Source organism: Triticum aestivum, chromosome 4B (assembly GCF_018294505.1).
Source record: "Triticum aestivum cultivar Chinese Spring chromosome 4B, IWGSC CS RefSeq v2.1, whole genome shotgun sequence".
Taxonomy (NCBI): Eukaryota; Viridiplantae; Streptophyta; class Magnoliopsida; order Poales; family Poaceae; genus Triticum; species Triticum aestivum.
In genome coordinates this window covers 448,279,964-448,292,177 of record NC_057804.1, presented here as the reverse complement: position 1 = coordinate 448,292,177, position 12,214 = coordinate 448,279,964, and the positions used below count along the sequence as shown (strand labels likewise).

Below are 12,214 nucleotides of genomic sequence, written 5' to 3'. Positions count from 1 at the left end.
AAAAATAAGCATCTATGCTCATTTTTTTAGTAAAGTTAATCACAACTATTTTTTCTTCTATTTATTTCTGAGTTGTAATAAGTCATTAAAAATAAGCAGTCATAAAAAAGAGGCGCAATGCTCGTTAATTAGCTTCAAGCCTTTCGGAATAGTGTAAACTACACTGCACATAGCTCCGTGCAGTCTACCCTAATCCTCAAGGCTTGAAGCTAAGCAACGTGCAAGTGAGCATTGAGCCTCTTCTTCATCGTCTCTCCACTCAGGGCTTATAAACCGCTGTGAGTGCCTCTCGTTTGGCGAGGTGGGACTAATTAAAAACAACTGCAGAAAGAATCAACTAAAAAATAGCTGCAGAAAATAAATAAATAATTAGACGGGTGCATTGGTACCGGTTGGAGGCACCAACCGGGACCAATACACCTCTTTAGTCCCGGTTGGTGGCACCAACCGGGACCAATGCCCCTCTTTTGTCCCGGTTGGAGCCACCAACCAGGACCAAAGGTCTTTGTTTCCCGCCCTTTGAGCTGCTGAAAAGAGGCCTTTGGTCCCGGTTGGTGCCACTAACCGGGACCAATGCCCCTCTTTAGTCCCGGTTTGTGCCACAAACTGGGACCAAAGCCTTTGCTATATAAGTAGCACTTAGGAAAATTTTAGAACCGCGCATCCCCACTTCGATCTCTCCTCGACGCCGCCATCCCGGCCCGCGCCATCGCCTGCCGCCCCGGCCCCGACGCCGCCGCCCCCTGCCGCCCCGCCCGCGCCGTCGCCGCCCCGCCCCGGCCGCCCCGACGCCGCCGTCCCCTGCCGCCTCGGCCCGCGCCGTCGCCGCCCCGCCCCGCCCCGACGCCGCCGTCCCCTGCCGCCCCGACGCCGTCGCCGCTCCGCCCCGCCCCGCGCCGCACCTCGCCGTCGCCGTGAGCAACTTTTTATGATTTTTGTTAGATTTTTTTATAGTTCATAGATTTTTTTATTAGATTAGATGTGTAGTAATTTAGATGTGTAGTTCATAGTATGTTAATTTAGATTGTGTAATTAATTTGTTCATATTGTGTTAGATTTTTTTTTCTGTTAATAGATTTTTTGGGTGATATTATTGTTGAATATGCATGTTTGTATGTTCATATATATGCAAAGATCGAATATGTCAAATTTTTATGATTTTTTTCTGTTCATAGAATTTTTATGATTTTTTTTCTATTGTAATTTTGTTTATAGAATTTTAATGATTTTTTTGTTCATAGTATTTAGAAAAAGGAAAAAATAAGAAGAGAAAGTGTTTAATATAATTAGTTAGAAAAATACTAGTTTATTTTTAGTAAGTACTACTTTATTTTATTTATAGTAAGTGCTTCATATATAGTTGATCTAGCTAGTTGATTTAATAAACTACTTTATTTTACTATATATAGAAGTAGTTTGTTTTTAGTAAGTACTACTTTATTTATTTATAGTAAGTGCTTAGTAGTTGAACTAGCTAGTTGATTTAATTAATAAAACTACTTTATTTAACTATATATAGAAGTAGTTCCCGCATCAACGTCGGCGATGCCTATCCCGCATCCTCGTCATCAACGACTCGGCGGTGGAGGCCTGCTTGATCAGGGCCATGTTCGGGACTGGGCTCCGTCGGGCTGGTATTGGGAGGTGCTACCTTCCGGGGGACGTAGGTTGGTGAGGAGGCAGCCCATTGTTGACCCGATCCTTGTTTGGTGGCGGCCGCGTGGGCCAGTGATGGTGCTGAGGCTTCCGGACACCGCGGAGGTGGTACGTCATCGTGTCAGCGAGGAGGACGAGCACGTCCGTCGCTACATGTTTGCATTGAAGGGCAGGTTCGACAATACCTGGCAGGTTCTTCAGGGATCTCACTGGAGCTATGATCCTGTGATGGTTCCTTATCTAAGTTATCTTTGGGTGTCCATCGCCCGCGACGATACCCGTCGGGCGTTACGGTTCTAGTTGTATTAGTGATGCTATATTAGTGATAATATTCGACGATGTACGAACACCAAGAGATGATGTACTTTTGCTTATAATTATTGAATGCATGCTAATTTGAATACTACTTTATTTTATGATTTGGTTTTGCTTATTTTATGATTTGGTTTTGCTTATTGAATGCTCATATTGGATAAGTTCTCCTTCGTTCCCGTGTGCTAGACAAATTGGTGTAATAATGCACTCAGGAATGAAAGGAGGAGCTACGTACATCACCGATAGTCAACCCGTGATTAATAATAATGATCTAGTTTAATATTTGAATTATGAACATAGGCCGGAAATGTCGTCCTCGGACGACGAAAACCGCCCGGGGGAGTGTGACTGGTGCCACGACGACCGAGGTATATGCGACAGGTTCATTGAGCTGGACGAAGATCGGCACTTCAACATTAAGCTCGAGGGGACCTTCGATGTTCATACGGTACGCAACAACGACAATAGTTTTTTTCGTAATTAAGCACGACTTCAACTATTTTAACGTGTATTTTTCATCTTTTCCAATTCGACTAGCTTATCCCATGCTATGCAAGACGCTATGTCTTGGAGATGATGGGTTTTGAAGATCATGAAAGTATGGAAACCAAAAACATTATCCTAAGTACCCATCATGGTGTGGATTTTCAAATAAAGCTGTACAATGCTGAGAGTGTAACCCATTTTGGTTGTAAAAATTGGGAAGCACTTTGCAAGATGTATGATTTTGATAAGGGTATGCTTGTCACCATGGATCTTAGTGATCCTACAATCGAGCAAGAGAGACCTTCGATTTGGGTCCTTATGGATACACCTCCAATTCTTCCCCCATGTGAGCTTAACATAATTATTAAGTAATTTATATTATTTATTTCAAAATAGTTGACAACTTATTTCCATTAACAGCTTATTTTTATTCTTCAAAGAATGTGCAGAAGATGGTAGACAGAACCTACTACACCGAAGGCTCCGAATTAACTTATCAGGAGAAAAATCATCTGGTCGCATTTTGTACTGATCTTAAGAATTACAATATCTACAATCAAACTCCTCAACATTATGGTCAATACGTGCCACTAGTGCACGTGTTGAACTACGGTAACTACCATGAAGATACCTTGGTAAGATTTTTTACTATTACGATATCCGTGCATCTTTTTGCACATTTCTAAAACTAGTACATCATTGCTAACTACGAAGTTATTACTATGTTTATGAACAGATAATCCCGAATGATTGTGTGCCTCATCTGATGTATACGCACGGTACCCTTCATGTTTTGAACATACAACCAGGTCTTCCTACAAATCTCAACTGTCCATACCGGGTTTCTAAAAGAAGTGAAGACATGACAATCAAGGAATGAAAAAAATGTATGGACAGTCGTAAGGAGCTTCTTGGAAGCAAAATGCAACGAAGGGCAAGAATTGGAGGACAGGATGATCGCTATTCTTCATAATGGAGAGTCAGGGTCTATATTGTTTTATGCTATTTTACCTTAAGGGTGTTTAGGTCCTACCTGATACTGATGATCATGTGCTAAGAACAATTATGTAGGGTTGGATTCGATGACTATGAGGATGATGATCGTATGACTTATTATTAATAACGAGTAGAAGTTGCATGATGATGCATGATTAGTAAGACTTGTTATTATATATGATGATGTATGATGCGAGCATGCATGAGTTATTATATCAGCGGGTGAAATGAACATAGCAGCGGCGTTGGTAAACCAAGGACGAAGATATAAGAGAGGACACTTCTCTTTATTAGCTAGCTAATAACAACCTAAAATAATCCCCCAAACCCCTAAAGCAGTCATTTAAAAAAAAAGAAAAACATGGACTTTTGGTCCCGGTTGGTGCCACCAACCGGGACCAAAGGCCCCCCTGCCTGGGCTCGGCGGACCGGCCACGTGGAGGCACATCTGTCTCGGTTCGTGTTTGAACCGGGACTAAAGGGTGGAGATATTAGTAACGATCCATTAGTCTCGGTTCATGAACCGTGACTAAAGGCCCCTACGAACCGGGACAAATGCCCCCTTTTCTACTAGTATGCTCTCATCGTCAGAACATTTGAATCCATCCGGCCGGATCAGGTGTTTTACCGTGTTTTTCCTTCTCCTATGAAAGGCACGGTTCTGGAAGGATATGATGTTTTGATCACCAGCCACCAGCCAGTCTATCCTGGATCGCTGTCTTTGCATGATTTCTTCACGTAGGTATAGTTCATGCAGTTGTTCACTTACTTCACGTAGCTGTTGCATGTGCATGCCGGCTTTGAGTTGCTTAATTTGCACTCGCACCGAGCCAAAAACCTCCTTCCCCCCGTTAGCGATGGCAAATGTTTTTTTTTTAGGGTTACGACGGCACATGTGTTGGCCGTGAGCAAAGTCCGTAGGAGAGCGGGCACGTATTGCAGACCAACCAGGCCACCGCGCAACGCCACAATTCCCCCACAAGCTCTGTCCGCGCAGATTACATAGAAATAGAAATATAAATAGGAAAAAAAGGCGAGTGGTTTTACAACCAAGCAAAAGCAAAAACAAAACAAAACAAAACCTAGTCGACGGGGCGAGTTTATCTAGCCATCGGCGGCCCACCACCCAATCTCTCTCCTCCCCCTCCTCGGCCACCTGCTCCTCCCGAAGCGCCGAAACCCTAACTCCACCGATCTCTCTCCACCCCGGGGGAGGCGATGGCGGCGGCGCCGGCGGCGGGAGGGCAGGGAGGCGGCATGGACGCCGCGCTCCTCGACGACATCATCCGCCGTCTGCTCGAGGTGCGGACGGCGCGCCCCGGCAAGCAGGTGCAGCTCTCCGAGTCGGAGATCCGCCAGCTCTGCACCGCCTCCCGCGACATCTTCCTCACCCAGCCCAACCTCCTCGAGCTCGAGGCGCCCATCAAGATCTGCGGTGCGTGCGTCCAGCCCCTCTCCTGCCCTCTTTGACTCTCACTTCGCAGAGTTAGATCTAGTCTGGTCGCGCGGCAGGTGCCGCCGACTACATATCTGCGTCGCGGCGATAAGCAAAAACTATCATCTGTGGCATTAACCAGGCTCCTCTCATTTAGTGCTTCTGTTTCTGTTGTATGGTGGAGGTTAGGACGTTGTCATATTGATTTCTGCTCAACTTTTCGCTGTATGTAGACAAGCATTTGATGAGGTATTTGAACGGGAGGAGGCCCCATAGCAAAGATGCGATCATCAAAGGCACTTAGTGTTAATTTGGGTTGACAAAGTTTTCTTGTGCAACCAGCTCTTGAAGTTATCATCTTAAGGGCAGCATGATATTTGCTGTTAGTAATAATTGTTGTTATACATACATTTGTTTTTCAAAATTCCTTGGGTGCTGCAGTAGCTAACATTCTGTTAGATGAATATACAACAATGTATATCGTGGCAGATATTTGCTGACATGGAATCTTATCACGTCTATTTAGGCATTCAAAGTAGTCTTTTTGAAGTGCTCTTTTTGTTAGCGATGCTGATTTTTATCATAAACATGCCGCTTGCTTTGTCTCGGTTGAAATTTGAACATGCCCTCAAGGTTCTAGGCTTGATTCCAGACCCCCTCCTCGTTTTCTCTATGCTGAGAATTTAGAACCAAATCCCAATCACTAATTCAGAACCCTGTGATGTGCATGTGTGTTCCCTGTACTATCCTAGCAAGCTCCTTTAGTGACCAGCTTAATAACACTAATATTCACTCGTGTGTGGCACATAAGAAACTTAAGCTTGCGTGAATGTATGTACCTTAGTTTAGTATATCAGAGCGTCATCAGCTCACCTCTTTGCAAGTGAAAGCCCCTCTCCGAACAAGATTACCTTCTTGTAACTGGGAAGCAAGCAGCAACTATTTGGTGCTCTTTTTATGTGTCAACCTCTACCTATGCGCCTTTCGAAGGCACATGATTCCTAGAGGTTTTCAAAACTGTGTGGTAGTATTTGCAGCAACAGCCTAACAAGCATTTGGTCATTCAAAACACTAGTTGCTAAAGCAGACTAGACTGTCTGTTGTCTGCTTTGATTGAGTTTTTGTTTTTTATCCTCGGCTCTTATTGGCATTCCTCTGTCTGATAGAACTGTACTTGGAGACATGTTTTTTTTTTTTGCTTGTCATAGTAAGGCCTGACAAATTGCTTTCTACTTCGTGTATGCTTCTTAATTCTGTAGTTACCATAGTAGCAACTAATTTCGCTCTCCCTTGTTATCTGCCTCTAGGTGATATCCATGGTCAGTACAGTGATCTTTTAAGGCTATTTGAGTATGGAGGTTTTCCCCCGGAAGCCAACTATCTATTCTTAGGCGATTATGTTGATCGAGGCAAACAGAGTCTGGAGACTATATGCCTCCTCCTTGCATACAAAATCAAGTACCCTGAGAACTTTTTTCTCCTGAGAGGCAACCATGAGTGTGCTTCAATAAACAGAATATATGGATTTTATGATGAATGCAAGCGTCGCTTCAATGTGCGGCTATGGAAGGTCTTCACCGACTGTTTTAACTGTCTCCCTGTGGCCGCTCTAATTGATGATAAAATATTATGCATGCATGGTGGCCTTTCTCCTGATCTGGGACACCTAGATGAGATAAAAAACTTGCCCCGTCCTACCGATGTGCCAGATACAGGTCTACTATGCGATCTTCTTTGGTCTGATCCAGGAAAAGATGTCCAAGGGTGGGGCATGAATGATAGGGGCGTTTCATTCACATTTGGTCATGACAAAGTTACGGAGTTCCTTCTAAAGCATGATCTTGATCTTATTTGCCGTGCCCACCAGGTACTACTCTAAAATCTAAATCTCCAATACATCATCTTGTTTATTACTTTCTTGGAAATTAAGGTGTTTACGTATTTCATCTGATATAGGTTGTCGAGGATGGGTATGAATTCTTTGCTGACAGACAGCTGGTCACCATATTTTCGGCTCCCAACTATTGTGGTGAATTTGATAATGCTGGAGCAATGATGAGTGTTGATGAAACTTTGATGTGTTCATTTCAAATTCTCAAACCTGCCGAGAGAAAAATCAAATTTATGGCGTCAAACAAAATGTGAAATGATGAAGCTCTTTCCTCTTCTAGAGGCTCTGAGGTTAGTTGTGGCAGTCGCACTATCTTGCCCCATGCGTATGTACTTGCGCATAGGTTGCTAGACAACATTGTAGATACTAGGGAGATCTATTCTGGGACAAATTGGTTCTCTGCAACACTTGTATCACAGTTACATGATTACCTCAATACCACCGGCAAAACCTTAGTAGTATATCACATGGAACTGGAATACATTTTAGAGTATCGATTTAGGTTTTCCATTTAAGATGTTGGAAATTGGGAATCTGAAGGTCTGCTTTGTAACTATTTCACTATCGATAACCCATTTCATTATTAGATTTGTGAAAGGAATGCTATTCTCCATGGTAGTTTGTATCATGAGTGATGAGACGCATTATTTTGCTCAATTATTTGTGAATTCTGAACATGCTTAAGCAAATTACATTGCACAGAAAAACATTGGTAAATGTACCATGTTCAGCTTGGTGCCACTTGTATATCTTGTTCTTAACAATGGACAAGTTTGTGGTGCTTTGCACACTGCTCAGCGGGCATTGTGAAGTATGTACCCGATGGATCTTAATCTTATGTTAAGAAACCTGCAAGACTTAGACCACCAATTTAGCGAAGGCAGATTTTACTTGAACAACGATTAATAGTTGTGATGTGATTTACAATAATATAGGTAGTTCTTGATGGGGGTCTTCTTAAGCTGATGGTACCGCTCTACTACAAATGCTCCACTTTTGTGTTCCAGCAAGATTATCATGTGGACATCCTACATATGATACTCGAGACATTATTCGTGTTTTTTGTTTTGTTTTACTTTACCTCATAACACTCGATTATTATGACAAATATAGGCTCTCATGTGGACACAATCACATCAAGACATCAACGCGCAGGCGCTATGCTTGAAGGCAGCATCGGGCTAGTTCTACTGGAGAAGTCAAATAATATCATTTCTAACAGTTGGTCTGAAAGTTACTCTTCATAGCAAGTGCCAGAATTTTTTCCTTTTCTGTTCCCACCGGGTGTGAAACTATCTTGTAGCTGTAGATATATTGATTATGGAAGGCTGAAGTTCGCAATTGACGCAAGATGATCCCCTCCAGCAAGAAACAAAAAGTTCTGAATATGAGAGTTTTCTGTTTGGGAGTTCCACTATCTAAAAAGCACCTGTATCACTTACTGAGGTAAGAACAAAAGCCAAGCCTGTGTTTCTGTTGCTGTAAGCAAATATTGGATGAGTTTTATTTTAGTTTTTAGAGAGCGGTAATGGTAACAATTCAAATAGTATGAGCACAAAGAAAGCTGATGCTTGGTGGGAACTTGATGAGAAAATATTCAGCATGTTCCTGATGTAGGCTTCACCTTTCAAGTGCTGGATGGCTTTGAGTTTTTGTTCAATCAGACCAGCATGATGGGCTGTTGCTTGATTAGCATTAACGTGGAAACAAAATCTGGCATTCGTAAACTAAGGCTGGAGTTTATGGTGCAGATTAGTACTCCCTCCGCAAAGAAATAAAAGAGTGTTTAGATCACTACTTTAGTGATCTAAACGCTCTTATATTTCTTACAAAATGTACCCTAAAAAATGATTAGAAGATGCAAATTTGACTAAAGTAGGGTACCCTAAATGTACCCTACTTTAATGTAATTTTCTATGGAAAAACAGAATTACATTGAGCAAAAAATATATCTGAAGCAAAATCACTATGGCAGCGAGTTGTGAGGCAGGTCGAGTATTTTGACCGTTGTGGCCACGATCAGTAATATGCAATCACCATTGCTGGTGCAATGGAGAGGTGGACTACCAGCAATGGAGAGGTGGACGAATTGGCACAGGCTCAGTGGGTACACCGGTCATGTCTTTGTGCTCAGGCTGTGAAAAAAAAAGCTTGGCCGTGTTAATAGATGAACCCGAGAGAAATATCCAGTGAAAACTAAATTACACTGTAAACTCCGTAGAAGCACAATATGTGGTACGAACAAACAAATTCAGAAAACAAACATGTGAATTTAAGTTCGAACCTGAAATTCTACATGTTTATATAAACCTCTTCAACATTATTCTTTTGAGATTTTTCTCAAAACTTTGGAACATAGTTTCCACTGGTTCATCTCCAACAGCCCCCCCCCCCCCCCCCCCTCCCCCTGGCCTCTTTTATCGGAATTTGCGAAGCTGTACTGTAGCAATCCTTGCAAACCAGTCTTGTTAGTGTCCAATCAGTGGGAAGCACCCAATCTGGGTACGGTGAAACTGAATTGCGATGCGGCATTTGACGCTGAGACTGGAGACACGTGGGGGGGCGCAGTCGCCAGAGACCACAGGGGGCTGGTTTTTGTGGCTGTCGGGCGGCGCCTGAACCAATGTCAATCAGTGGAAGAAGCGGAAGCCTCGGCTGCTGTAATGGGACTCAGAATTTGCGAAGCTGTACCATGGGCCCCTTGTATTGGAAATGGACTGCTCGTCTGTTGCAAGGGACGTTCTGTTGGACACAACATGCAGATCCCCATGGTATGCTCTGATCGGAGAAATCAAAAGGGTCTCCTTGGTGTTCTCAAGCATGGAATGTTGTGTGATCAGCCGCAGTAAGAATTTGCTGGCACACGAAGTTGCAGCTACTGCCCGACGAACTGGCGACCTCAGGACGATCGCAGACGTACCTGCGAGTATTAGAAAGATTATGCTCGACGAATGTAACACCTCCATGGCATAATGCGTGCCCATGGTTCTAAAAAAAAAGAGGGCCAGAGGCCAAACCCAACGCGTTGGGGGCAGATCGGGGGCGCCAGGGGAAAGAAAAATGGCGCCAAAACTTCCCGCGCCAGATTCCCACCCCATGGGCCCGCCGAGTCAGCGACCAGCATCGTCATCCTCATCTCACCACCTCGGCTCCCGTACGAATCAATGCCAAGGCTGCCGCTGGTCAGCCTTTCATTGATCACGGGCGGTGCAGTGAAGGCGAGCTGCCGCATGTCCCGCTCCTTCCCACCACGCTGCACTGTTACCGCCCCCTCGCTGCTATAAAAGCCGCCTTCGTCGCCGCTGGTCGCACACTCGCCTCGCCACAACCATCTCCCTCTTGCCGCCGACCACCTTCTTTTTGTTCTCGCCCTTTCTCCCTCACGAGGGACACCGCGACGAGATCGCGCGGATCCAAGCGTCCTTGCCAGAGGAAGCGCGACAACAACCGAGGTACTCCCTCGACAACGTACCTCTGTGGACGGCCTATTTCCAGCGCCGCCACGCCGACCAGCTCGCCTCCACCAACGACGCTCTGGCGGCGAGGTGGTGCCACAACTCCGACGGCCGCCGTTAGTGGTGGGGCATCCCCGGGCGCACGCTCCACGCCGTCCTCGAGCACATCGAGGGCGGGCAACGAGGCACCGTTGGAGTACCCGGCACTGTCGTTCTTGTGCCGGAGCGGGAGCTCGTGGCTGACGAGGCGCATGGTGGCCACGAGCTCCTCGTCCTCTGGCACGACGCAGCTCGTCCCTGTCAAGCCCGAGCCCCAGGAGACGCCGGAGCGCCGGCGCAGCAGCGACGACAACCTCCTCATAAAACGAGGGCAACCACCAACCTTCTCCTCCCCGCGGCCATCTTCGCCTGGTCAGGCCGAAGAAGGAGCCGACGACGCTCATGGCCGTCAAGCAGGAGCACGTGGAGATGGTCGCCGACCTCGAAACCGGCCTGAAATGGGCGTGCGACGACTATGTGCGGGAGGAGATAGAGCGCCAACGACGCGCTCTGGAGGAGATCGCCGAGCGACGCCGCGACCGCGAGGAGGACGACGTCATCGTCCTCAACAACGACGAGGAAGAGGCGCCGGCTCCGAGCAACCCCGTCCGTAGCGGCCATTCAGGGCAGGGCTGCAGCAAGGACGGCGGCATGCAGGACGACGACGGCGACGGCGACGATGATGATGACGGCGGCGAAGATGGCAACTACACCGCCTTCTACAAGCTCCTCGACATGAACTAGGCTCGTGGCAGCAGCGGCGGCGTAGTTTTTTTTAAGTTTTTATGCATGTCTTTAAATTTGTACAAATATAAATGAATCCGCCTAAATTTCATCCAAAATTGAGTCGTTTTCTTCGAGTTTGAGACAAATTTGCATTTGAAAAACGACATCTGGGTGCCAACTTGGGCGGCGGCTGGGAACCCGAGCGCCCCCATGGCTAAAAAGTTGGTTAACCCCCAGGAGGCGCTATTTCAGGGCCTTGGGGGGCCGAACGGAAGGGTAAAGATAAAGCCTCATTCAATTAAGGACATTGGTTTTGGATTGGGTTTCCAATTTTGACCTGGCGAATAATTTGTAAAGGAGGTCTCTTATTTAAGCGAGGTGTTTAATTTTAAATTTGCTTGTCAATGATTTCTCAAATTAATCACCAACAACCAACAATCAGCTTATAAAAGTATTATAACAGTCCCGTGCACACTCTCATCATCTGACAAAAATAAATGCTAACATGCAACAATTTAACATTAATACGATTTTGGATTGAGTTCCCAATTTTTGACTTGGTTAACAATTTTTCAAGAAGCTCTCTTATTCAAGTGAGGGATTTATTTTTGAATTTGAGCACGATTTTGATTGTTCAATAATTTCTCAAATTAATCCACAACAACCAGCTTATAAAAATACATCAATCTCGCACCCTCTCACCACGTGACAGAAAATGCCAACATGTGACTGTAGCATCAATATATTACATGTGATCACAACTGCATGAAATTTCCTTGTCTACGTGTGGATTAATTTACAGATAACATGTAATCATACCCCAGAAAAAGACCATCAAAATACCGCATTATAGAAAGAGAAAACACACACCATCATCTCCCCACACATCAAACCATTTTTAATAAAATCCCAACAACACTAACCATGTAGCAAAACTGTAGCAAATCCTTTAGTATATACAACCCTTGAAGGGGGTGAGTGTACGCGCGTATTTATAAGCGCTTGTGTTAAAAAACAATCCTTGAAGGGGTGCTTTATAAGAGCCGTCTAGTTGCTAACTAGGAACTGTATCGATGGTTCCTTTAGGCCCTTTCCAACACAAAGATGATTAGGTAAGGTGCTAAGTGTATGAGAACGCTTAAAACTAAACTCCTCAATGCATAGGTGTTTATCTTACTGAAAGGATCGATATGATTGACTACAGGGAGGGGGGGG

General features: G+C 45.0%; 1 protein-coding gene across 1 annotated transcript; it reads left to right on the top strand.

The window, feature by feature from the left end:
- The first annotated feature begins 4,557 nt into the window (after positions 1-4,557).
- LOC123092633 (serine/threonine-protein phosphatase PP1) lies at positions 4,558-8,410 on the top strand. Its single transcript, XM_044514442.1, has 4 exons — positions 4,558-4,888; positions 6,196-6,755; positions 6,845-7,069; positions 7,893-8,410. The coding sequence occupies exons 1-3, from the start codon at positions 4,672-4,674 to the stop codon at positions 7,031-7,033; spliced, it is 966 nt and encodes a 321-aa protein (XP_044370377.1). The 5' UTR covers positions 4,558-4,671; the 3' UTR covers positions 7,034-7,069; positions 7,893-8,410.
- Positions 8,411-12,214: the final 3,804 nt, after the last annotated feature.

Excerpts from the sequence above, each read along its gene's own strand:
- LOC123092633 (XM_044514442.1), top strand. The coding sequence starts at position 4,672 with ATGGCGGCGGCGCCGGCGGCGGGAGGGCAGGGAGGCGGCATGGACGCC. Across the intron at positions 4,889-6,195 it reads GGCGCCCATCAAGATCTGCG|GTGATATCCATGGTCAGTAC; the intron begins GTGCGTGCGTCC and ends ATCTGCCTCTAG. Across the intron at positions 6,756-6,844 it reads TTATTTGCCGTGCCCACCAG|GTTGTCGAGGATGGGTATGA; the intron begins GTACTACTCTAA and ends CATCTGATATAG.